General features: G+C 53.8%; 2 protein-coding genes across 2 annotated transcripts; both read left to right on the top strand.

The window, feature by feature from the left end:
• Nucleotides 1–1,337: 1,337 nt before the first annotated feature.
• Nucleotides 1,338–9,482, top strand: ADM2 (adrenomedullin 2). The gene is made up of 2 exons (XM_079993154.1): nucleotides 1,338–1,689; nucleotides 8,746–9,482. The coding sequence occupies exons 1-2, from the start codon at nucleotides 1,544–1,546 to the stop codon at nucleotides 9,137–9,139; spliced, it is 540 nt and encodes a 179-aa protein (XP_079849280.1). The 5' UTR covers nucleotides 1,338–1,543; the 3' UTR covers nucleotides 9,140–9,482.
• Nucleotides 9,483–10,991: 1,509 nt separating this feature from the next.
• On the top strand, nucleotides 10,992–24,252 carry LOC307225047 (germ cell nuclear acidic protein-like). Its single transcript, XM_079992717.1, has 10 exons — nucleotides 10,992–11,065; nucleotides 12,417–12,454; nucleotides 15,362–15,422; nucleotides 15,867–15,931; nucleotides 16,583–17,017; nucleotides 19,159–19,327; nucleotides 20,039–20,180; nucleotides 20,769–20,907; nucleotides 21,830–22,034; nucleotides 23,747–24,252. Exons 1-10 carry the CDS (start codon nucleotides 11,007–11,009, stop codon nucleotides 24,009–24,011), a joined length of 1,578 nt encoding a protein of 525 aa, XP_079848843.1. The 5' UTR covers nucleotides 10,992–11,006; the 3' UTR covers nucleotides 24,012–24,252.
• Nucleotides 24,253–26,119: the final 1,867 nt, after the last annotated feature.

Here is a 26,119-nt window from a genome sequence, read left to right as displayed (position 1 = left end):
GCAACCCCATCCTAGTCCTTGGCCCTGAGTGTGGCCAGACAGGGAGTGAGGGCAGTATTGTTGTTGTTGTTGTTGCTGCTGCTGCTGCTGCCCCATTCCGTGTATGGAACCTGCCCACCTCTCCTGTGCCTCACGGAGGTGGGCATGGAGTTGGCCTCCTTGGCAGGAATCCTGCCCTGGCTCTGCCAGTCCCCAGGGGTCATTCTGTGCACAACCAGAGCTCCTGTTAACCTAATTTTGGAGATCCTCTTAAAGATAACTCTGTATTCCTGGACTGAGCTGCTGAGAGGACACTTAGTGAGAAGCCTCCCAAGTGATATTAAAATGGAGAGGTCACAAATTGCAAAGAAATCATTTTTTTAAAACGCTGATGAGACCAGAAAAGCCAAGCTAGTTTTCATTTGCAAAGTAGAAAATACACAGAACCAAGCCAGAGGGTGAGGCGGGGGAGGGGACTGGATCTGACCGAGGGCTGGATCTTCAGCTCCCGCATCTTCGGCAGCCCCTCTGACAGGAGGGCCACGACCCATTGCATCTTTGCCAGCTGCTTCACGGTGACCGCAAGCCCTGCTTTGGGGGGGGGGTCAGCTGCGCCCCCTTTCCCTTGCGCGATCTCCCCACCAGTTAGCTAATCCAAAGCGCCAGCAAGACTCCCAACCTGCCCCACCCGGACATCCCTTGGAAACAGGGCCTCAGGTGTGGGGCAGGCAGGCAGGTGTGCTTTGCGGAGACGGGGACCAGTCCAAAGGGCTCCTCGCTCCGGAAGGGGCAGACCTGGCCACTAAGTGGGGTGGGGAGCGGGGCGCCTCCCTGCCTGCGCAGAGGGCTACCAGTTAGGATGGGGGGGGGGGCTCTTGGGGAAGAAATGAGCCGCTCAGACCCCCCCCCCGGCCAGGAGTCCCTCCGCTGCGGCTTGTCTCTTCGGACGAGGCGACCAAATCCCTGGCCAGCCCTGGAGTCCAGGCGCCCTCTAGTGGGCGGCGCAGGCCCTGCAGGCAGGAACCCGAAGGCGCCCTCGACGGGGGATTCCCCCCGGTTTCTCCGACTCCCCTCGTCCCCGCGGCGGGGAGGGGGTCGTCAGCGCAGAGAGACCAGGGGCGGCCCGTGGGAGCTTGGGGGAGGTGTGACCCCAGACGGCCACCCCGTTCTCCCGGGCAGCCCCAGCCAGTCAGTGGCGGTCTTGGATGCCCCGCCCCGTCGCGGAAGGAGCCTCCAGAGGCTTGGCCAGCCCGGGCAGCGCCCAGGGGCCAGGAGGCTGGTATTTAAGCCGCGTCGGACGGCGCGGGGAGGCAGTTTGCTGCTGCTGCTGCTGCTGCTGCGGGTCATACCTCCCGGAGCCGTCCAGGAGAGCCAGCGCGCCATCCAGCTCACCGTCGAGGATTCCCGGGAAACTCTCTCCGCTCCGAAGGACCGGGCAGCCCGAGCTCCACCAGCCAGAATTGCATCCGACTAGGGCACCGGAGCCAAGCGGCTCCCGTGCGAGGTAGCGCCCCCCACCGGGTCCTCGCGCCCTGAAGCCCTCTCCGCCGCCCCCCGCGCCGCCATGAAGCGCCAGCTGCGCCGGGAGCCCGCTTGCATCAGCCGCTGTCGCCTCCTCCTCCTCCCGCTCCTCCCGCTGCTCCTCCACCTGCCGGGCGCCGAGTCCGCCTCGCCCGCCCTGTCGGGGCGCATCTCGCCGCTGTCGCCCAGGTGAGTCCCCGTCCGCCCGTCGGAGAACTCTCCTCCTGCTCCGTCCCCTCCAGGGAGGGCGAAGGTCGGCAGCCGTGGGGTGGGGGTGGGGTGGGTGCCTGAAATGGGGCCGGGAGGTCACCAGGAGCCCTGCCCCGACAGAGGCCGCCTCAAAGCAGAGCGGAGAGGCCCGTCTGCTCACCCCCATTTCCTGTCCCCTTGCAGAGAGTGTGGTGGGGCGTGTGGGGAGCCGCGGAGCTGTCAACTTTTCCCTTTTCTTACGAGGAATCCTATTCAGAATAAGGGAATTTCCCTTAAGAAAAGGGAATGCCCCTCCCTCGCCCCTGCCAGCTGGGGCGGAATCCCTCTTTGCCCTTCGGGAGAGGCGTGCAGTCCAGTGGAAGGGAGTTCCAGGGAACGGCCCGAGAACCCGGCTTCTTTCTCAGGCAGAGGAGCGACCCCCGCCATGGCCGAACGTGTCCGGGAGCCGCGCGGTGGAGTGCCTTGCATGGGGCAGGGAGTTGGGGGGGGGGCTCCAGGAGTTACTCTTGGGAGAATTGAATTGCGCCGGTTGGGACCAGCCTAAAGAAAGACCCTTTGCTCGTCCCCCCCCCCCACCCCTTGTATTCCACACAGCAGCCCGGATCTCTCGCCTAAAATGGGGGTGGTGGTCGGGATACCCCCAAATATGCTCAGATGGGAAGGAAGGAATCCCCTTCCCCTGGATTTTGGGGGCTGTGCTTCTGTCCTGGGCTGGAATGGGGGTGCCAGCCTGCCACCCACTTCAGCCCTGCGAGGATCTCCTTTCAAGCTCTGCGACAGCAGATGGAGGCAAACCTCCGCTAGGCGGCTGTAACAGCCCTGAGACCTGCGGGTTTGGGGCGGCATACAAATTTAATAAATCATCATCTCCAGATGAGATAGAAGCCATGATAAAGCAGCAATAACCATCCTAGAACCCTGGAACTGTGGAGTTGGAAGGGTCCCGAGGGTCATCTAGTCCAACCCCTCGCAATGCAGGAATCCTGCCCACAGCCATCCCTAGGTGGGCTTGAACCACTAACCTTCTGGTTAACAGCCAGACGCACTGGCCCATTGCGCCATGATGAAGACGTCCTCTCTGTCATCCAAGCAGGAGGATGTGTCCCCTTTAGCAAGGAATTGAACTAGCGTAGAGCTCCCATTCGTGAAAAGGTTTGGCAAAGGAAGTTCTCTAATAGCCACACAAACACAGAGCGCACATACAAGCAGGCACACGCACACACTTGCCTAGGGGTTCCGTTGATAATGAAGCAGTATATAAATGTTGTTAAATAAATTCTATATACAATTGAACATGTTGCCTGCCTGCTAAGAGAGAGGGCGGCTTAAGGAAGCAAGCCAAGCTAGATACTGATTGGGATACCTCTCTGTGAAAAGGGGGTGGGTGCGCAAACAAGACTTATGCAGGGAGGGGGCACATGACAGAGAAAATGGGTTTGGGTGAGCTGGGCCTTAACACAAGTACAGGAGAGAGAGAGAGAGAGAGAGAGTGAGAGAGAGAGAGAGAGAGAGAGAGAATTGATCCCTGCTGTGAGTGTCCTCAAAAGTTGCTGACTGCACAGCTGGCAACTGTGTGTGTGGGGGGGGGCATGTGAGTGTGGCATGACTTGGCACCCTTGGGGGCTTCAACTGCAAGCACCTGGGCAGTTAAAGAGCATTTCTGTCAGCCAGGCTGGGAGCAGCTGAGTGGGCGAAGGTTCAGGCACTCAGGGCTGGATGTCTGGCTTGTCACCTGACCATCGGATGGCTGGGGGGAAGTGAACCTGAACCGGAGTTGCCCCTGAGCCAAGGCAGCGGAAGGGCAGGCAGGGGTTCAAGGGGCATCGTTTGGGCTCCGCAGAGCTTGGAGCATGAGGGCTGGGCACGCTGCTGGCTGCGCTGTTGGCTCTCCCGCTGGCCAGTGGGCAGGCTGCCAGTCCCTGCAGAGAAGGATGGAGGGTTTTCGGCCAAGGACTGGTGGGTCTCCCCAAGGCTCTTCTGCTGCTGTTGAAAATACAGCTCCAGGCAGTGTGTTGACACAGTGGGGGGTGGGGAGACCCTGCAGACCTTTGACCAATGCAGCCCACGAGTTCTGCTCAGAGGATGGGGGTAGGGGGCAAGGCATGGGGGGGGGCTGGCTTCTGTGTCTTGCTCCCTCATCTGTCTGTGGGCATCCAGCTGTTTGCTTGGGACCACCACTGGGCAGTATGCCAGCATCTTCTCTGGTCCCTCTAGCCCCTGCTCCAGTGCTAAAGGGGGTGAGCAGCAGGTGGAAGCTCAGGGGATGAATGGGAGCCCAGCTGAACCATTCCTCCCCTCAGCCATGCAGCACTTGGGAGCCTGGAGATGGAAAAGCAAGCAAGGCTTCCATGAAGGCGGGTGGAACAGCTCCCTAAGCAAGAGAAGACCGTGGTCCCCACAAGCGCCTTCTGCCTCCTGCTGTGTTTACCCAGCATTCAGCTGTGATGCAACTGTTGTCTTTGGTTTCGGCCCTCAATGGCAGAGCAGGATGGGGAATGAATTACAGCCCCACCTGCCCTTCCTCCAGGGAGACCCACATCATCCAAACAGTCCTGTGAAACAGAGCAGCCTAAGGGAGAGAGACTGGTTCAGGGTCAGCACAGCCAAGCAGAGATTGGAACTGGAGTTTTCCCAGCTGAAATACAAACTTTTTTTGAGTCACCTACTGCAAAGTGCAAATTATGATTTTTGGCTTAGGTTTGTGGCTCCCCTACAGGCTTCTGGTTGTTGCATCAGCTCCTGCGGCATTTTTCCTATTCAAGCTAATGGCAAGAGATGCTGCTTTGCCTGCACCCCATCCAGGGATGGCAGGAAATGCTCATTTGTGGCATATGGAATCTGCCCAGAGTTCCATCAAGGCTGATTCAAGGCTAAGCAACAAGGAAGTCCTGGGCAGAGGGCAGATGGGAGAGTAGGAACCGCAATGAGCAAAGCAGGGGGACATCTCAGGCAGCGGAGACATTTCGCACCTGGGAGGATGGTGTCAGGAGGGTTAACGCCCAGGATGAGTGGAAGGGCTGCAGAGGACAGGGAGCTGGCGGACAGGCTTGTTTGAGCAGGGTATTTATAATTTATATCACCCCGCTTTGCCACACAGGATGGCTTACAATACAGGTGTTTTTTTAAAATCCAAAACAATTACTAAAGTCATGGTCAGCAGTTTAAAAATCATATTTGGTTGTGACTAAAACAAGGAATGAATCACCTCTCTCTCCGTGCGTGTGTGTGCGTGCGTGTGGGGGGTAAGGAATGTATGGGTGTTTATGTCTGGAGGTGGGCAAATGTTGTCTGTCTTCAAAAGGGAAGAGGGGAGTGTCTCCAAAAACTACTGAATGGTCAATACAAGATGAGTAAGAGGTCAGTCTGTGGCCATCTAGAAAATCTTTCTTCTTCTTCGGTGATCACTCGTAGCTGTGTAAGATGGTCTTCCATAAACACGGTTTTAACAATGAGTCTGAAAGTGACTGTGGAGACTAATTCTGGATCCACATGTCCCCTGTTCCAGTGGGGACATTGGTTTCCGGGCGGGATGACTAGGAGCCAGAATGGGTTGATCAACTGTATGGCTTGCAAGACCAACCTTCCCTCCTGTCATTTAGTCTAGAGTGACTAGTCTAGTTGCTTTATCTTCAATGAACATAGTATATCTTGATTTCAGCAAAACATTTGACAAAGTCTCCCACGTTATCTTGTTGACAAGTAGGTAAAATAGAGGCTGGACAACACTCCTTTGTGGTGGATCTAAAACTGGCTGAGCAGCTGTGTCCACTGAGTGTCTACTGAGTGCCCACGATGAGTGTCTCTGTGTCGGCCGGCCGGCAGGGAGGTCTTGAGCTGAGTGCCGAGGGACACTGCCCTGCTCAGCATTCCTTTCGATTACTTGGAGTCTGGAGGATGCTGATGCCAAGCTGGGAAGGGGATGAGGACCTCAGAAAACAAGAGTACAGGTTCAAAAGATCTTGACAGGCTGGAAGACTGGGCTGAAACCAAGAGAATGAAAACCTACAGTGATAAATGTAGAGTCCTGCATGTAGGTGCAAAGAGGGCGGCTCTTGGGCTCTCAAATTTCAGTGGTGCAACAATAAAATTTGGCACCCCCCGTCTCTCCCTCTCCATTCTACATCATTGTTGCGGTGCCCCCTGTGGCGCCAACACCCAGTGGGGCAGAACCAGTTGCGCTACCCTAAAACCGCCTCTGTGCAAAGAATCAGAGTCACAAGTATAGGATGGGGAAACCAAGTGTGCAGAAATGATCTCGGGGTCTTAGTGGCTCCCAAACCGAAGAGAAGCCGGTTGTGTGATGTGCCAGCTCAAAAAGCTGATGCAATCTTAGGCTGCATTTGCAGAAGCAAACATCTCTCTCTCACGCACACACACACGCCCCACAGGCCAGAGGACCAAGGCCTGTGCAGAGCCCGGCAGTCATCACACCCAGCTGCAGCTGTGCCAGGCGTCCTCACTTGTGGAGGGGAGAGGCAGCTCCTCCTGTCCTGTTACCTGAAACTGTGGTGACGGTTTGGAGAGAGGCTGTTGAACCTGGCCTGTGTGTGGGCTACGGGCCTTTGATGCAGCTGGCCTCCGCTCTCTCCTTGCTGCCTGCCTGCCAAGCGTACGTGTCCTGTGGCAGGTACAGCTCCCTTGCCTTGCCTACGCTCCTCCCCGCCCTGCTCCTTCCCTCTGGCCATCTCCCAGTCTCTCCCGCCTCCTCATAGACCAGTTCCTCTTCCCTGGTGGAAGGAAGCTGGCATCTTTCTCCATGCCCCAACCTGACACATGCTCTCTCCTCTCCTCTTTCATTCTCTCCCCCCCGCCCCATCCCGCTTCTCAAATGGAAAAGGTGGCTCAGCAGGTTGCGTCAGGGCTAAGCCACACATAGTTTCTCTTGTGGTCTGGAAGAGACGGTTGCCGCCACCCAGAGAGACGTGCTGGCCGTGATGCCTCTCCAGGCAGCCAAGGCAGAGGGGCCTGGCCTCACAGGGGACCAAACGGAGAGGCCAGAGGCCATCCAAGGTCCTCAAGGAGGGACTGCTGGGGTTAGAGGGAGCTTCTGGGCTCAGCTCACGAGTCTCTTCACAGCTGGTGCAGAGCATGGCCCTCAAGAGATGACCCCCCTTGCTGTGTCCTGCCACAGAGGTGGGGGGCTGCCCTTTCTGGGACCACCGTCCAGGAAGCAGCTTCTCCCTATGAGGATGGCCAGGCAGGCAGGTCTGCCTCTGCTCAGTTACAAAGGCCAAGAGCTGAGCTTTTAACAAAAGCAAAAGCCAAGGTTGAAGTCTACCAGTTTCAAGCAATTAAATGTTGCTTCATTTAAATGTGTAAAATATTCCTTCTGCCCCAGCTGACTTCTTGCCACATTGATCTGAGCAGGGCCATAATTCAGGGACAGAGCACCCGCTCCACATGCAGAGTCCAGGTCCAATCCGCAATGGCACAAGGGCTGTGCATGGACCTTGCCTGAAACCCTGGAGAGCTGCTGCCAGTCAGTGCGGACAGTACTGAACCAGATGGAGCAGAGCTCTGACTTGGAATTCGGTAGCTTCCAAGGTTCCCAACAGGACATGGGCAGGGGGACCTGTCCCTGGATTGGGTGGGAGCTCATCTCCCCACCTGAAAGGGGGCTCTGCCCCTGCTTCTCCTCTCCCATCATCTCATTCAGGATCTGGGTCCCCCACAGAGAGGATTGGGGGGGGGCCTTTAAAAAGTGGCTTCCTATTAATTAATTCTGAGAGAAAACCCAAATACAGAAGTTTTTAAATGGGAGTGAGTGTAAGAGCCACAGTTGTCTCTGAGAATGGCAACCATCTCCAATGGCCTGGGAGGCCAACATGTCTATTGGCCATGAAGGACACAGCAGGGAGAAGGGGACACAAGTCACAGTTATACAAGTGTATACATGTGCACGCATGCACACACACACACACAGAGCAAGGGTGCCCATCATCCCACACTCTGCACAAGCTCCACACACAAAGACCAAGTCATATTTTCTGACTCCCAGTACCAGACCTCACACGATTTTATCCAAGAAAGATACCCAAGACTGTTGTCCTATGCCTGGATTCTTGAGAGTGAGTCACACTGAGCAAAGTGGACTTTAGGAGGGAACAGTCTGGTTTTCTTGTCTATGACTTTGGAGGCAAAAGGGTCTTTCTCAGGCAGCCCATTCTCAAAAAAGTGCATGTCCCAAACTGCCTTATTCCTGCTGCTGTTAGGATATGTGTGGGGGGGGGGGGATCCCCCGTCAGAGCCCTGAAACTCAGTGGGGTTGTGGAGATGGAGATTCCTTTGGGCTATAGGAAAATTCGCCCAGGGTGCGAGGCTTGCCCTTCTTTGACCCTGTCTCACGGGTCCAGTGCCAACCTGATGCACCTGTCGGGAGGCTCTGGCAGTGGGGCCTTCCTTGCTGACTTTCAGGGAGATGCCCATGCGTGCCTCCAGGTGAGCATCTGACAAGCTGTTTAGGGGTTGGAAAGCAACCACGAGTACTTTGAATTGGGCCTGGCACCACAGTGGCAACCCACAGGTTTCTCTCCCCGAGAGGCTGCGCTGTACACCCACCCAAATATGCTGACCCAGATCTGCAGCCTCATCCACAGAGCCCTCTTACTGAGTCAGGCTGGGCCTTTGTCTGTGCTTCTTCTGCTCTGACAGGCCTCACTCTCACCCTGCCTGGACCATCCCATGAGAGGCAGACTCACCTGTGACGAGCGCTCCTCCTCCGTGAGAAAGGATTGTGAGCGCAGTTTCTGGGCAAGGGCAGCCAAGCCGTTTCAAGCAACATTTCATGAGCCAACCCTGCGAGGGCACATGCCGGCTCTGGGCCTGGGCAGTGCAGCAGTAGGTGTGGCCCCTGCACCCCCAGGGACCACACAGGCGGGGGGGGAGGCGGCTTTGATCCCCCTATAAACAGGCTGTGGCTGCTCCATGAGCCCGGCTCCTGCAAGTATTTGTGCTCCTGCTCCAACATGCCTCTTTCCCTTCTGCCGCCAGTGGAGGGCGAGGGCTCATGGCACCTCTTTCATCCTCTCGTTGCAGGAAGCCCTGGGCCAGAAGCCACCCACCAGCCTGGCTGCAGAAGCGGCCGATGACAGAAGAGCTTTTGGACAAGACAGCCAGAATGTGGCCGGCCTGGAAGCCTCCCGTGGCGACGCCAGGAAGCCGGCTCCACCTCTCCGTCCTCCCCAGGCGCAGACTGGATCCCCAGCAGCCTGGCAGCCCCCCCCAGCACCGGCTCCCGTGGACTCCAGCCCCCCGTCCAAAGCGCCAGGCAGCCCCCCGCCTGCACCGTGCACAGCTGATGCGTGTCGGCTGTGCCCTGGGCACCTGCCAAGTGCAGAACCTGAGCCATCGGCTCTGGCTTCTGAAGGGCCAGTTGGGACTTCAGGAATCAGCCCCCATGAACCCCAGCAGCCCCCACAGCTATGGGTGAGGGAAGCAACGGACTCCAGGACCGGAGAGGGTCTCCTGCCTTCCCCCTGGCACATCTCTGAGCAGCTGCCCTGGCCTCTCTGGCAGTCTGGACGGGGGTGTCTGCACTGAAGGGAATCCCCCCTGCTGGAGGGGGCGTGAAGAAGCAACCAGGGCCCAAGCCCTGACTAGAGCCGGCCGAGGGGTGTCTTAGCCATCTGATGGAAAGGAGCAAAGCAGCCGCCCCAGACTCCCTTGCAGGAGAGGCGGGTGCATATGAGGCTGGAAGGACTGTGCACGTTACACCAAACACAAATCCCACACTTGCACTTGTTATGGAAAATAATAAACATCTAAGTGATGGTCTTTCTTTTGCCAGGAGTTTTCATATGCATTTGGGGGTGGGCCTGAGGCCATGCCCATTTCTACGAGGAAGTACCCCTCACAGTAAAAAGAAATGCCAGACTCCCCTCCCCTCCGGGTGTCCCTTGAGACTCGAGAAAGGCTTCTTGCGGCTCGGCAAGGACAAGCAGCCAGACCAAGAGCCAAACAACCATCAAAGCAAACTGAAGGATGTGAGAGCCAGACAGACTAGACCACCTTCCTATCTATCTATCTATCTATCTATTTATTTATTTATTTATTTATTTTGGTGGGGGGGCACAGACAGGGCCAGATTGAGGTTTGATGCTGCCCTCAGCTCCTGAAGGTAATTGGGCCCTTTCTATGTCCAGCTGTTCTTTGTCAATAACAAATTGTCACTGTTTTTGTGTTGAATATATGCTATATGGTCATTGATGGCCTCCATGTAGAATGGAGGCACCCTATATATAGGTAAAGGTAAAGGGACCCCTGACCGTTAGGTCCAGTCGTGGATGACTCTGGGGTTGCAGCGCTCATCTCGCTTTACTGGCCGAGGGAGCCAGTGTTTGTCCCCAGCTTCTGGGTCACGTGGCCAGCAGCACTAAGCCGCTTCTGGCGAACCAGAGCAGCGCACGGAAATGCCATTTACCTTCTTGCCACAGTGGTACCTATTTATCTACTTGCACTTTGTGCTTTCAAACTGCTAGGTTCTCAGGAGGTGGGACAGGGCAATGCGAGCTCACTCCGTTGCAGGGATTTGAACCGCCGACCTTCTGATTGGCATGCCTTAGGCTCAGTTGTTTAGACCAAAGTGCCACCTGCGTCCCTACCCTATATCTAGAAAGGAGGAAAGTAGTGATATTTTAGGGAGCAGGCTAGCAGGTGGGACCCATGACTTGCATCATAGGAGCCTACACAACACAAAACACTGTTTCTGTATGTAGGTTTTATTTTATTTGTTTTTTATCTTGCATTTTGGAAATGTACACCCTTTTTTCCCCTTTAATTTTTTTTTTTTTGGGGGGGTGTCCCAGGAGAGTGGGGCCCTAAGCTAGAGCTTGTTGAGCTTAGACGTAACCCCCCCTGGGGAGCAGGCTCTGGGCGGGGGGCTGGCCTGTCCGGGAGAACTTTCTCCGGAGATCTCCTCCCGGAAGGCTCCCCCCGGAAGGCTCGCCCCCCTTTCCACCCCCCCCCCGCCCCGAGGGGTCCCCAGGGGCCATCTAGTCCAGCCCCGGCGAGGCCAGAGCTCTCAGGGGCCGCGAGCTGCAGCGCCGCCTCCCAGGACGACGCCCGGCCTCTTCCGCCTGGGGGGAACCGGAAGGAGCCCGTGGGGCGACGGGGGGGGGGGAGAGAGAGCGAGACCGAGACTCCGGAAGTGCGTCATCCCCGCGCGCCCAGGCGGGAAATTCAAAGCAGAGGCGGCGAGAGCGAGGCGCGCGAGGCTCCCTTCCCCGGCTGCTCCCCCGGAGGCGGGCGCGGAGAGCCGGCGCTGCCTTCCCTGCTCTCTTTCTCCCGGCTTCGGCGCGATGGCGCGGCGAGGGGTCTCCGCCGAAGAAGCCCGGCGGCCGAGGAGGAGCGCGGCGGCGTAAGTAGCCCCGGAGGGCGAGGCCCGGGGCGCGAAGCCCGCCTGGTCAGGGGCCCCTTCCAAGCGGGGCCGGTTCTTCCGCTGGACGCCTTTGCCGGGGGGACAGCGAGAGAGGTCGGCCCCTTCGGCAGAATAGAAATATCGGGGGGGGGGAGGGACGCCTCTTCGTGGCTTAGGAGAAATGCTAAACTAATCAAGAAAAGTCGTTAGAAGCAAGTAATTAGGATTAAGCACATTAATAGCACAGATTAACTAAAAAAAGATTACATTTATGTTATCTGGATGCTCTTTTGGAGATATTGCCCAAATTCCATTGCCTGCGTTAGCCTGGGGTGTCTTATTTTATGTGCAACAACCCAATAAAAAGTAGAAAAAGAAATTGAAACATAATGACGTCTATGTGTTTTAACCCCTTTTTCCGCCTTTAAACCTTTTAAGTAAATAGTGCTCAGTGGTATGAAGACATATATAGATGCTCTTCTGAAGGGAACTGGAATTTGTGAATAAAACATGGTTGCCAACCCTGGAAACAACCCTGGAGTAATTTCACTCTCATTCTTGCCTTTCCGTGTTGAAGATGAACACCTGGAACACGAGAAGAGCTGCTACTCCAGGCCAAAGGGCCCACCTGGTTTAGCAACCCTCTTCTCCCAGTGGCCCCCCAGATGCCCCAATGGTGGAAGCCCCTCTCCCCATTGGTGATTCCCAGCAACTGGTATTCGGAAGCATCACTGCTCCAACAATGGAGGCAGAGCATCATCATTGTGGCTCATAGCCACCGATAGCCCTCTCCTGCTCCATGAATTTGTCTAATCCTCTTTTAAAGCCATCTAGGCTGGTGGCCATCACTGCCTCCTGTGGCAAGGAGTTCCAGAGTTTAACTCTGTGCTGCATGAAGAAGTGCTTTCCTGAATCTTCCAATATTCAGCTTCCTCAGAGGGCCCAGAGTCCTGAGGTTGTGAGTGAGGGAGAAGAACCTTCCTTTGCCCCCTTTTCCTGGCCATGCATGATGTTGTATACTTCCGTTTCCACGCTTGGTGTTTCTTCATCTGGCTGTAAATTCAAACAGAGCCTTTTGACTTCCAACACAGATGGGCAGCAACACTGAGTTCTGAGGCCTCACTGAACATGCAGGTTCTGCGAGACTCGCTCCCAGTGCTGTGGAGAGAGTCATCCATCAGAGCACTTCATAGTGAACCAATTGAAAACCATCCTAAATTGGAAATGTCAGAATATTGTGTGCTCCCAGCCATACGCCACTGCAGTGAAGACTTTTGATCAAAGCTTCTTTCTGTGCATTTAGAATATGGCTGTTCAATGGCTAGCCACTTTCCTTTTGTCTGCTTTTCAGCTCATCGAGTTCAGGCAGCGATGACGAGTTTGAAAACTGTAAGTAAAAGCTAATTTCCTCAGTGGGTCTAAAGATAAGTTATAGCACAAAAAACCTCAGAAAAAGCTACTTGTGCAGAAAAGAGAAGAAGAGGAGTTTGGATCTGATATCCCGCTTTATCACTACCCTAAGGAGTCTCAAAGCGGCTAACAATCTCCTTTCCCTTCCTCCCCCACAACAAACACTCTGTGAGGTGAGTGAGGCTGAGAGACTTCAGAGAAGTGAAGTCTGGAGAAGGAGTTACCCTCTTTCTCTTTTTTTAAAAAAATATAATATTTATTAAGAGTTTAAAGATTACAAAAAGAAAGAAAAAGAATTAAACAAATCATAGAATCATAGAGTTGGAAGAGACCTCAAGGGCCCTCGAGTCCAACCCCCTGCCAAGCAGGAAACACCATCAGAGCACTCCTGACATATGGTTGTCAAGCCTCTGCTTAAAGACCTCCAAAGAAGGAGACTCCACCACACTCCTTGGCAGCAAATTCCACTGTCGAACAGCTCTTACTGTCAGGAAGTTCTTCCTAATGTTTAGGTGGAATCTTTTTTCTTGTAGTTTGGAACCATTGCTCCGTGTCCGCTTCTCTGGAGCAGCAGAAAACAACCTTTCTCCCTCCTCTATGTGACATCCTTTTATATATTTGAACATGGCTATCATATCACCGGGGACGCAGGTGGCGCTGTGGGTTAAAGCCTCAGCGCCTAGGGCTTGCCGATCGAAAGGTCGGCGGTTCGAATCCCTGCGGCGGGGTGCGCTCCCGCTGCTCGGTCCCAGCGCCTGCCAACCTAGCAGTTCGAAAGCACCTCCGGGTGCAAGTAGATAAATAGGGACCGCTTACCAGCGGGAAGGTAAACGGCGTTTCCGTGTGCGGCTCTGGCTCGCCAGAGCAGCGATGTCACGCTGGCCACGTGACCCAGAAGTGTCTCCGGACAGCGCTGGCCCCTGGCCTCTTAAGTGAGATGGGCGCACAACCCCAGAGTCTGTCAAGACTGGCCCGTACGGGCAGGGGTACCTTTACCTTTACCTTTATCATATCACCCCTTAACCTCCTCTTCTCCAGGCTAAACATGCCCAGCTCCCTTAGCCGTTCTTCATAAGGCATCGTTTCCAGGCCTTTGACCATTTGGGTTGCCCTCCTCTGGACACGTTCCAGTTTGTCAGTGTCCTAAATCAATATAATACAATACAAAAACAAAAACAAAAACACTACATAAAACATTGAATTAACAAAACAAAACAAGAACAATTAAAAACACTTCCAATATTTTCAAGCTTATCTTTCATTCACTTGTTTCATTGACTTCCTCACGCCTCCCTTTTTGTATTCCACTTCAATTAACTGTTTCAGCAATTCCTTTCCATCTTCCTCTGTTTTCTGTCCTGTAATTAATCTTAACATATTCTAACCTTGTTTTTCCCTTTAATACATTAACAATCTATCTGTACCTAGTTCCTTATAACATTTCTGCCAAAGCCATATAACTTCATTCCACCATTTTTCTAAAGCTCATTAATTTTACAATATTTCTGTAAATAATCTTTAAATTTTTTCCAATCTTCTTCCACCGACTCTTCTCCCTGGTCTCGGATTCTGCCAGTCATTTCCGCCAATTCCATATAGTCCATCAACTTCATCTGCCATTCTTCCTGGGTGGGTAAATCTTGTGTCTTCCAAAGGGAGTTACCCTCTTTCTCCGGGTTGCACCAACCCAGAAACTTTTTCCCTTGTACAGTGCTGCCTCGCAAGACGAAATTAATCCGTTCCGCGAGTCTCTTCGTCTAGCGGTTTTTTCGTCTTGCGAAGCAAGCCCATTGACGGCTTAGCGGATTAGCGCTATTAGCGGCTTTTAGCGGATAAGCAGATAAGCGGCTTAGCGGCTTAGAAAAAGGGGGGGGAGGGAAAAAACCCCGCAGGAACTCGCAAGACATTTTCGTCTTGCGAAGCAAGCCCATAGGAAATTTGTTTTGCGAAGCACCTCCAAAACGGAAAAGCCTTTCGTCTAGCGGGTCTTCCGTCTTGCGAGGCGTTCGTCTTGCGGGGAACCACTGTACTGATAGGTTCCCTTTCCATTATACTTTTGCTCTCAACTAAAATTGGTTCTTCTGTTGCCTTTGGGGTTAACCTGGTCCCCAGCTTTATTGGGGTGCAGGGAGCCTTGTGTTTTCTTCAGACTGCTGCACTGTCAGCATCTCTTCTCACCCACTGAAAAGCATTTCTTCCCTCGACAGTAGGTCCTGTTTCTGCCATGGACCAGAGTCTCTTGGCCAAAGGTTTCTTCTGTTCTGTTCCGCAGCTTCTGGGGTGAAGCCCTTTGCCAGGCAGGCAGATTCCCTTTCCCTTGAGCTCCGTAACAGATGCCACCTGCATATAGATGCCACCTAACATTGAAACGCAGCGCAACCTCTGAGTAGGACTTGGTGGGATGCCACCCCAGCACCTCAGGAGGGCAGGCTCTGTGTGTAGCATCAGGTGGGGGTGTGTGGGGGGGGGGGGCGGCTCAGCAGCAACCTGCCACCTGCTTCTGACTAATTGTGGGTCAATGGATGGGAGGAGGAGGAGCCTGTCTGTAAAGGCGAGTGAGCCTGACAGTTTAACCTTGACTCGTCTCTGGTGGGTCTTCCTGGGTGCCCCAGAGCCCTGCTTAAAAACACCGTACATAAACAGCCAGAAGAATCCCAAAATCCGATTTCTTCAGCAGAATGTTCAGCCTCTCCTTTGAGGTCTTTCTGCTGGGAGCAGCTGGATGCTGGCATCTGAGCCCCTTGAATGTGGACCCAGTTTGTCCCTTCATCCCTGGTTTCATTTCAACGCTGGCTAGTTTTTGAAGCTGCCACCTTTGTGGGCTTTAGAAGAAATTTCAGGAAACAAAAAAGTGACATTTCTCCCCCTTTCATGGTTTTGACTTAGTTTTATCTAGAATGAAGACCCCCAAACCTGCAACATGCTGCGTTCCAAGGACACAGAGCAGGTGGGTTCTGCCAAAGGGGGGAGGGCTGGGTTGGGTTTTTTCAAACGGTGAATTGGAAATTGTTTCAGCTGCCTTAAAGTGAGTAGAGCTCTGACTTGGCATGTTTATTTGAATTACATAAGCCCACAACTTACACACCTTTAACTTGTGTGTGTCCAGATTCATGCCCTTGGCATAAATAAATAAATAAATAAATAAGAAAGATAGGTAGGTAGATAAATAGAGAGGAGGTGGGCATCCGGGAAAAAAGACTTTGGCAACCCCACCCACCACTGAGCCCAGTATGTGTTTGGACTACACAAGATTTTGTCTTCAGGCATGATCCTGGAATGCAACCCTTTTGTAAGTTGTGGGCTTACTGTATATTTCACAAGCAAGACCAAAGACTTGTTCTGTATCCTTGTTTGCCTTCTGACGCTGCTGCCTTTGTCTCTTGTGTCCCAGATTGGACGATTCCAAAGATGATTTCTTCAGCTACCTCACAAGCAAATATGGATCTGGCAAAAAAGGCAAGTGATAATGGAAAGACCCAGCTGCCAGTTGGAGGAGGCTGGGTGAGCTGTCCTGGTCCAAGGCAGGTCAAAATGGCCTGTCCCCCCCCCCCCCCGCAGGCTGCGTTTTGCCATCTCAGCTGGGTTGATGCTGGCCCAGAGCCAGAAACCTGCTCCCTCCCTGGGGACCCTGCGGAGCTCTGAACCTGGGGAGCAGTTGGTGGTCTCCTTTCACCCCACAGGAGTGCAGGAATTTGGGCCTCATGTCGGGGCGATACGAGATGGTTGGGGGCACTCACCTTGCTGTGATTTTATTTGCATGCCACCCTTCCACAGTTCAAACCACGCTCAAGGCAGCTTACAACATAAAAAAGTATGCGACTCCAACACAACAAAAGTAGTCATAAACGATACGTAGAACTTTACAAAATACAAAACCAAACTGAACAGTTTCCACATAAATCACAACAAGATCTAAAATAAGGATTCCCCCCCCCCCAAAAAAAGCAGCCACAACCGTCTGCCCAAACTAAAAGGCCCAAGCAACACCCCAGCCCAAGAGCCTTCCGAGCTGAGTTGGTGCACTCTCATGTTCTCTAAATGCAGTGATTGATCTGCCCAGTTTGACTCCCAAGAAGGGCCTGTGAAATGTTTTTTGCTGACTTGCAGGGCCGCGGTCTGCTCAGGCACAAGAGGTGCCTGGGACGCCTGGAAAGGGGGCTGCTCCCTCTGCCTCGTTTCTGCCTCCCCTTGTGTTCAGCGAGACCGACAGCGATGACGACGATGACTCCGTCTTTGCCAAAGGCACCCCAGGGAACCCCCAGCAGCCCAGACGAGCGCGCCAGGCCCCAAAGTGGACCTGGAGGAGCTTGCAACGCCCTGTCGCTCGCAGGGGCAGCCCCGACTCTCCCTTGAGCGAGGGAGAAAGCAGTTGCTCCACAGATCAGTCTGGAGGCACCGCCCAGAGCCAGGAGGCGAGAGCAAGCGCTGTGCTGGGATCCGACACCTCCGACGAGGAGATGGACAGCCTCCTGGTGCGCCTGAAGCAGAAGATGGTCCTTTCTGCAAGGAAGGCAGCAGCGGCAGACCCCAAGGGCACCACCGGTAAGAGGCAGCTCTGCTCCCGCCTCACCCTGGAAGAGCCTTGGGCCAGGAGGGGGGTAGGAGGAGGGGGCTTCCAGGGTCCTCCCACCCTCAAACCCTGTGGCCACAATTCAGAGATCACTGTAGCTTTGGCCCTCAGTTTGGTTGGGGGAAAGAAAGTGGGGAAGTGTTTTGCTCAGTTGTAATGTTATTTTTCAAAAGAGATTTCCTGGACTGTTGGGGGAAGGCTGGGCCCCCTCAGTCTTTCTTGGGCAGGAGAGTGAAGCCAGGCCGGGTCCTCAGCACCCACTTAACACCTTTTGGGGGTGTAGGGCAAAGGGGGAGATTTCCTGAAACTGCAGCTGTAGGACCTTATTTGCCTTGTGGAAAGTGGGAGCTTGAGGGGAAAGGGAGGCAGCAAAGAAGCTTCATTTCTGTATGAGGGAGAAGAGCGAGAGCCTGCTAGACTGGACTCCCCCCCCCCACCACCAAAGGTACCTGTAAGAAACCGTCTCCGGCTGCATCCCCTGCTGCTTGGGGCAGGTGTCCACAGGTGGCGGGTTGCACATCTCTTTGCCTGCGAGGCTCTCCGTACTGGAGCCGTGAATAAGTGTCCTCCATGAGTACATTCTCCCTGAGCTTGAAAACAATCTGCAGGACTATTCCCCTCACCCCAATCCTCTTCACACTGTCTTAACATTAGAAATATCCTCATTTTAAGTAATGTTAGCACAGTCCTGGTCCAGAGGACCGTGGGCTTCAGAAGTATGTGGAAACGGGGAACTGGCTGATGTTCATTGGACTGGTGAATTGGGTCAGAAGAGGTTGGGTTTGCCAGAAGGCCCTGATAAAGCGCCGTATGGTGTGGGGGGTGTGGGAATGTTCAGAGAGACAGGAGAGGATATATTGTTTAATTATATCCTTCCCAACTTGTGTTTACAAATTCTATAATTTAGCAGAGTAAGATTCCCCTTTTAAACTTTCACAGCGGATAGGTTTGCCAGGCTTGTATAAGCCTCTAAAATAAGTTTCCTGGTAAATCCCCTTTTATCCCCTCTTAAAACAATAGACACAACATAGTCTTATGTAAAAGTAAAAAATAGTTTACTCACACATCCTGTTCGCAGATGGATCCCAGAAGGCAGACTTAAGTTACAAAATATATACACCTGGAATCTATCCCATGAGGCGATAGTTCCTTTCTCCTCTCTTGGCTGGAAGCCAAGAGAGCATCTCAGGCTAAGGAGGTGTTGCTTCTTCTTGGCTGGAAGCCAAGAGAGCATCTCAGGCTAAGGAGATGTTGCTTCTTCTTGGCTGGAAGCCAAGAGAGCATCTCAGGCTAAGGAGATGTTGCTTCTTCTTGGCTGGAAGCCAAGAGAGCATCTCAGGCTAAGGAGATGTTGCTTCTTCGAGGAATGGAGTCAGAGAGAGAGATGGCTGACTCCCCTGTGCTGTTTTGTTACCTGCGCAGGTGAGGTCATAGAATCATAGAGTTGGAAGAGACCACCTCTAGCCACATGTAGAGGAAGTTTGTCCCAGCCCAGGAGGAAACAGGCTGGTCCAGAACCCCCTTTTTATTTCCACTCTAGGAATGTTGTATTTGACATCTCTGTGTTTCACACCCCACAGGGGACGTGGCTGGGCTGAGTGTCCAGGAGAGTTGTCTTCCTCCGTCTCCCGTAAGGGTGCAAGTCCTCTGGCTCACCTGAAGGGTTCAGGGCAGGCAGAAGTGCTGCTTCTGCTTTGCACAAGGTCTTCACTGACCCTCTTGCGGGATATGGGGGTGGCCATGGGCTCAGCTAGCGCTAGAGGGGGCTAAGACAAGCTTAGGGAGCCCAGTCAGGCCTGTCGAAGCAGGTCTTGCTCACGAGGGCTGAGCAGAACCTGCCAGAGGAGAAGCCAGCCCGGCTGGATTGCGGGTGTCAGGAGTGAGCAGCAGAGAAGGGCTAGGAAGTGTTTTGGTTCTGCATGAGGGGCAGGCACTTGAGACGGGGTAGCTGGGCCAGGTGGGCCTTTGCTTGGACCCTGCAGATGTTTTACGCTGCCAGAGACTTGATTGGTGAGCAGAAAGGGCTTGTGAAGCTGTTTGGCCATGTGCTTTGCCCTGGCTTCCACTTGGGGCCTTGTCTGCCTGTGCTGAACCTTTGGCTTGTGACTGGTAGAGAGAAGAAATGTCCCGCCTCCCCTTGGAAGCGCCCGCCCAGCTGTGAAGAGCGAGAGCGCCCTTCCCACACGGCCCAGATCGCATCTTCCGGCCACGCCGATCTCTGTGCGAGCTCCAAAGAGCAAGGTGCTCGGTGACATCACCCCGTCCCACCAGACACAGATGAGGTGAGCTCGTCTTCTGCTCATGCCTCTGTTCCCAGCTTTGAACTCTGGCAAAGCAGCTGGCCCAGGCCTGAAGTGGCGAGCCTGGAAGAACCAGCAAGCCCAGCACCTCCTCCCTGAGGGCATGCCCTCTGCCTTCCATTCCTCTTGGCAGCCTGCAGACTGGGATTCACGTTCTGGATCCGGACCCCAGTGTCAGTGGCTTCCACACAGGAGCTGCAGAAAAATGTGGTTGCTCAAGGCAGCTATGGACTCAGAAAGGTTGGCAACCTCTGGACTAGTCCCTGGTGAGTCTCATGGGCGGAACCTGGGATGCCCTTTCCTTCCTGAAGGAGCGTCTCCACCCCCATCGTTCAGCCCGGACACTGAGATCCAGCGTCGAGGGCCTTCTGGTGGTTCCCTCCCTGCGAGAAGCCATGTTACAGGGAACCAGGCAGAAGGCCTTCTCGGTAGTGGCGCCTGCCCTGTGGAACGCCCTCCCGTCAGATGTCAAAGAGAACAATAACTACCAAACTTTCAGAAGACATCTGAAGGCAGCCCTGTTCAGGGGAGTTTTTAATATGTAACACTGTATTGTTTTTAACACTTGATTGGGAGCCGCCCAGAGTGGCTGGGGAAACTCAGCCAGATGGGCGGGGTATAAATAATAATAATAATAATAATAATAATAATAATAATAATAATATTTCCTCTCATGGGTCTTTGCCTCCTCAGGAGTTCCTGCCAGGTACAGGGCTGCTTCTTGCAAGAGCTGTCCGACCCAGAATCCCAGCACTCTAAGCATTTCCGGAGAAGGAAGGGGGAGCTGGCCCAGAGCCTCTATGATTTCTACAACCGTTCCGTTTTTGAGAAAAAGGTACAGAGCTGGAATGGGGTTGTATCTGCTCCTAGCGGGTGGGCTGCTGGGTCTGGCTTCTGTTCGTGGCTGCTGACCCCTTGTCTCTCCTCCTATGGATCCTGTGGCCTCTTGAGAGGGTTTGGGAAAGGAGGCAGAAGGGCGGCGGCAGCAGCAGCAGCAGCAGCAGCAGCAGCAGCAGCAGCAGCAGCAGCGAGAAGTTCCTTGCCTGCTGTATGAGCTGCCTCTGGACTCTTGCCTGGATTCCTGCATCAGCAAAGCTGAAGCAAAGAGTCACGCGGTTGAGTGGGGGCTGTGCTAAAGTAATGCTGGACCTCTCTGCAGGCTCCCTACTTTGAAACCAAAGAGACGACCAAGAGGAAGAATGTCTGGTCTCTGCTCCTCCACAGAGCCAAGCTGCACAAAGAGGGCTTAGCGCACGCCTGCCCTGGGGAGTGTGAAACGAAAGAGCACAGGGAGTGTTGTGAAAGGCTGGCCAGCCGGCCGGGCTCCCCTTGTCTCTGGCCAGCCTGGCCCTCAGCTCAGAAGTCAGGAGTGCAGCTCCAGGACCGGTAGGAGCTAAGCTGCTTATCCCCCTTGTCCTTTCAGTTGCCAGAGAATATGGAGATTGTCTGGAACAAAAAGATGCGGAAAACTGCCGGCTGCTGCGTGAGTGGCCAGCTGAAGGGCCCTGAGGGGCAGCGCTATGCCCGGATAATGCTGTCGGAGAAAGTCTGTGACTCTGCAGGCAAGTGGGGGGAAGGGGTCTTCCTGGGGTCCTGAGGCTCTGCTGAGTTGCTGCAAAGCTAATTCTGCATTTGGATGGCAGCGCACAGATTCAGAAAGGAGCTTTGAGGTTGAAGAAGTAGAGGGGAGACTGGTGGTATTATTTTTATTTCCTTGCATGCAAATCCCACCTTTCTTCCACCCTGGAGCCCGGGGGGGGGGGGGGTCTATGTGGCTCCCAGGCTGTCACCCATCCAGGCACTGATCAGGCTCAGATGTCCTTGATTTCAGTAAGGGTGGGGCCTTATCCCAGGCCACCAGGCCACATCCTGCTCCCCACCATAGTAGAAGACGTGTCTGGATTACTGGCTTGGGGCATTATCCCAAGCATTCCTCTCTGTAAACTCTAGTTTAGCGTTAATGCCATGCTGTAAATCAAGACACCAGGGGTCACAATGTATTAACAGACCTTGACCAAGCGTGGCAGACGCAGCCTGTCTTCCCTTGCCCTGCTGGTTCTCTGGTCTCCTGGATCGGCCTGTTCAAGGAAGGGCAGTGCAAGGGAAGAAGAGTCACTCAAGGTGTGGGAAGGGGGTGAGTGGGGCTAGGCAATATATTGATATATCATCCAAAACCGGTTTGAAGTCCATTTTGTGATCTTGGTTTCATAATTCTTGATCTGACTATATATCGCAAATCATGTCTCTGTGTGTTATGCAAAAATAATGATGCGGGGAAAACTGTGAAGCCAGCCAATGCCTCTCCGTAGCTCCATCCTTATTTCAGGCGTTGTGATACGTCACTATATTGTGGTTTAGCTGGTGATATATTGTGATGCTGAAAGCCAGAGATGGCCCAGCCCTGCTGGTGAACCTGGTGCATGTGCGCCTGCGCATCAACTGGAATCACGTCTCCTTGCTCCATGACTCTCCTGTCTTGCGCAGATCGACTTCGGGACACTCTGATCCACGAACTGTGCCACGCGGCTGCCTGGCTGATCCACGGGGTCCGAGACGGCCACGGCCGGTTTTGGCGCTTGTATGCGAAGAAGTCGGCTGTGGTCCACCCAGAGCTCCCAGTGGTGTCGCGATGCCACAACTATGAGATCAAATACAAGTTCACCTACGAGTGCTGCCGGTGCAAAAACACGTGAGTGAGGATCGGGGCCTGTTCCTGGTGAGGCATTTGAGCCCCGGTGTGCGTTGGGTGACTAACCCCGATCCCGGCTCAGCTATTCCAGCTAGTCCTGAGTGAGAGCCATATCCTGTTCTAAGAGAGTCTCTGCATCTGCTGGTGACTCTAAGAATCTCCAGCCTTCCAGGGCCCTGATCCTGTAAGCCCTAATGGTTTTGTGGGCTAACCCCACAGAAGGTGTCAGACCCCACCCATTCTGCCCCCTGGACTTCAGCTTTTGGAATGAAGTATGGAAGATATCCAGATATATCAGATTTTGCAGTCAGTGCCTTGTGAAGGAAGTGGGAGTGTGGGGCTGCCTCCTGGCCCCCAGGAAGAGCCTTCTTCACTCTTGAGCTCTGCCCTGCTCAGCCCTTGAGTTCTACATCAGCTTGGTCTCCGTGGTGAGGAGCAAGGGGAGCGAGGGCTTGAGAGCTGAAGGAGAGCCCTGTGGCTGCTGGGTCAGGCCAAGGGGCCCTTCTAGGCCACCATCCTCATCCCACAGAAGCCAGCCCAGATGCCCCCCAGGGAAGCCCCCACGCAACAGAAAGTGGAGGGGGAAAGCTCTTCTCCCTCTCATAACTCTAGAACCCGTGGACATCCAAGGACATGGGAAGATTCAGGACAGGCAAAAGAAAGTATTTCTTCACATGGCACATAGTTTGTGGAATTCATTCCCACAAGAAGTAATGGCAGCCACTACCTTGGGAGGCTTCAAAGGAGGATAAGTCAAATACATGGAGACTAAAAGCTCTGTTCTCCCTCCCCTGTCGGAGGCAGTAAATACTTTGTTGGGAATCACAAGGGGGGAGATTAGCTGCTGCTGCTGTGCTCAGGCCCTGCTTCTGGGACCTGGCGGGCCCCTGGTTGGCCCCTGAGGAGAACAGGATGCGCCCCTTTGGCCAGATCCCGCAGGCTCATCTGTCATTCAGTACAAGGTGAACCAAAGCCCATCCTCACCAGATGCCTAACTTAAAGACTCTGCCTCAAGTGCCAGGCTAAAGTGCCCAGTGAGGAGGGCATGGGCACCTCATAGAATCATAGACCTCCTCACTGGGCGGGAGTCATTGTAGCAAAATAAAAGGGGGGCCAGAACCCCAAAAGTCCTCTGCCTCTCTTCCCGCTGCCTTCTCCATCGGATGAGGGTCTCCCTAATACTCTGCAGGAGGAGTAACACCATCTGGGGATCCTGCAGGAGGACAGGAGATAAGCACATGTCATGGTGGCTGCAGAATTTGTCTTCCTGGGAATCATCGGGGAGATTCTCAGCCTCAAGGTTGAAAGCAGCCTGCTGAGTCCTGCTGTCTTGGACACAGCTGGGTGGCAACTGGTCCAGGGACCAGCTTGAAATTGGCTCCCTCTTTGGGGCCTCCCCACCCAGAGAAACTAGCCAGGCCTGCTCACAACTCGTAGTTCCAGGGGAATAGTTGGCGTTGCTCTTTCAAGAAGGGCTTCTGTTGGCCAACCACTGAATGTGTCCAGATTGGCTTATTGTGTGCCTGCCTTGGGCTCTGATCTGCAGGATCTTTTCATGTGTATGGGTGGGCTTCCAGTTGGGCATCAGGAGTGCTGGCCATGTGGCCTCTTGCTGAATCCGGCTGCCAGTTAGTGGGTGTTGCTTACGGCCGCCTCCTGCGCCCGCCCGTCTGCTGCTCCCTCAGGCTGCCTCCTGTGTTTTTGCTTTCCAGGATCGGGCGCCACTCCAAGTCTCTGGACACCCAGCGCTATGTCTGTGCCCTTTGCAAGGGGCAGTTTGTGCTGTGCCAGCCCACGCGCAAGGATGGCACACCAGCGAAAGCACCGCTCACACCGTTTGCAAAGTTTGTGAAAGAAAACTACGGCTCTGCTAAGCACTCGCAGAAGGGGCTGAGCCACGGAGACGTCATGAAGAAGCTCAGTGCAGATTTTGCTGCGCAAGTTTCTCTCACCCCACAAGCGACTCTCCCACACTAGCAAGGGCTTGGGCAGCAGCTCCAGATCCCTTGCTGTACGTTGGGGATGCTTTCCTTCCCAAGAAGCAACCAGGTGGTGCTGGGGCCACCTCCCCAGGAACTGCCGAGTCTTTTCTTCCCTTCTCCCCCCACTCCAAATGTTTTTTACAATCCTTGCGTGTCTGGTCTCATTTGCCCAGGCGATTAAATCAGTTTGGTAACACATTGAGTTATGAATAAAGTAAACTATTTGTGTGTCCTGAGTATTGTTTTCTTCCTAATTGCGCTTTTGAGCGCAGATGAATCGCTAGAAGTCTGTGAATGATCTCACACCTGCTACAGCTGGCCTGCCGCCTGTTGCATCTCGCGGGGTGGGGGCGAGTCTGGAGGGTCTGCCCACTCCTGTGATAGGTGCCAGGGGCACACCTGTGGTGCAAAAGCCATTTCATGACCAGGGAGGTAAGCTCTAGCCAGTAGGTCATCATATGCCCCTCCCCATATGAGCACGATGTCCCTGTCCCCCACCCCATCTGAGAAATACTTTCTTGGTCATGCTTTGAGAACAGGAGCCTGGAGCAGGCACCTAAATCAGCCAAGAAACAAACGCTGCCACCTGAGATTGGGCTGGGAAGTGGGGCTCTGTGCTTTGTGCTATGGTGGCTTTGAGGTTGAATCCTGACAAGACAGAAGTACTGTTTTGGGGGGATAGGAGGCAGGGGGTAACTGCCCCTGAGGGACCAGGTGCGCAGCCTGGGAGTCATTTTGGACTCACAGCTGTCCATGGAGGCACAGGTCAATTCTGTGTCCAGGGCAGCTGTTTACCAGCTCCATCTGGAATGCAGGCTGAGACCCTCCCTGCCCGCAGACTGCCTTGCCAGAGTAGTGCATACTCTGGTTATCTCCCGCTTGGGCCACTGCAATGCGCTCTACGTGGGGCTACCTTGGAAGGTGACCCGGAAACTACAACTAATCCAGAATGTGGCAGCTAGACTGGTGACTGGGAGCAGCCGCCAAGCCCACATAACACTGGTCTTGAAAGACCTACATTGGCTTTTAGTACGTTTCCAAGCACAATTCAAAGTGTTGGTGCTGACCTTTAAAGCCCTAAATGGCCTCCACCCAGTATACCTGAAGGAGCGTCTCCACCCCCATCATTCTGCCCGGACACAGATCCAGCGTCGAGGGCCTTCTGGTGGTTCCCTCACTGCAAGAAGCCAAGTTACAGGGAAGCAGGCAGAGGGCCTTCTCGGTAGTGGCATCCGTCCTGCGGAATGCTCTCCCACCAGATGTCAAAGAACAATAGCTACCAAACTTAGAAGACATCTGAAGGCAGCCCTGTTTAGGGAAGCTTTTAATGTTTGATGTATTACGGTATTTTAATATTTGGTTAGAAGCTGCCCAGAGTGGCAGGGGAAGCCCAGCCAGATGGGCAGGGTTTAAATAATAAATTATTATTGTTATAGTGGCTTTGGGGTGGGATGTGGAATGTGGGGATCCTGGCTCCCAATGCAGTAGAGATGCAGTGCTGGAATCTCACCACTCGGCTTGTAGCTCCTTGTTTGGGGCAATCTATGTAGCTGAACTATTTAAAATTTTAAAAGATGATGCTGTTAAGGTGCTACACTCAATATGCCAGCAAGTTTGGAAAACTCAGCAGTGGCCAGAAGATTGGAGAAGATCAGTCTACATCCCAATCCCAAAGAAGGGCAGTGCCAAAGAATGCTCCAACTATCGCACAATTGCACTAATTTCTCACGCTAGCAAGGTTATGCTTAAAATTCTACAAGGAAGGCTCAAGCAGTATGTGGACCGAGAACTCCCAGAAGTGCAAGCTGGATTAGAAGAGGCAGAGGAACCAGAGACCAAATTGCAAACATGCGCTGGATTACGGAGAAAGCTAGAGAGTTCCAGAAAGACATTTACTTCTGCTTCATTGACTATGCAAAAGCCTTTGACTGTGTCGACCATGGCAAACTATGGCAAGTTCCTAAAGAAATGGGAGTGCCTGATCACCTCATCTGTCTCCTGAGAAATCTCTATGTGGGACAAGAAGCTACAGTTAGAACTGGATATGGAACAACTGACTGGTTCCAAATTGGGAAAGGAGTACGACAAGGCTGCATTTTGTCT

This window comes from Podarcis cretensis, assembly GCF_951804945.1.
Source record: "Podarcis cretensis genome assembly, chromosome: 10".
Classification (NCBI taxonomy): domain Eukaryota; kingdom Metazoa; phylum Chordata; class Lepidosauria; order Squamata; family Lacertidae; genus Podarcis; species Podarcis cretensis.
The sequence above is the reverse complement of the archived record's forward strand: the minus strand, read 5'-3'. Positions and strand labels throughout refer to the sequence as shown.

Coding starts and splice junctions, on each gene's coding strand:
- ADM2 (XM_079993154.1), top strand. CDS start 1,544: ATGAAGCGCCAGCTGCGCCGGGAGCCCGCTTGCATCAGCCGCTGTCGC. Junction 1,690..8,745: donor ATCTCGCCGCTGTCGCCCAG/GTGAGTCCCCGT, acceptor CTCTCGTTGCAG/GAAGCCCTGGGCCAGAAGCC.
- LOC307225047 (XM_079992717.1), top strand. CDS start 11,007: ATGGCGCGGCGAGGGGTCTCCGCCGAAGAAGCCCGGCGGCCGAGGAGG. Junction 15,423..15,866: donor GTTCCAAGGACACAGAGCAG/GTGGGTTCTGCC, acceptor CTTGTGTCCCAG/ATTGGACGATTCCAAAGATG. Junction 15,932..16,582: donor ATATGGATCTGGCAAAAAAG/GCAAGTGATAAT, acceptor GCTGACTTGCAG/GGCCGCGGTCTGCTCAGGCA.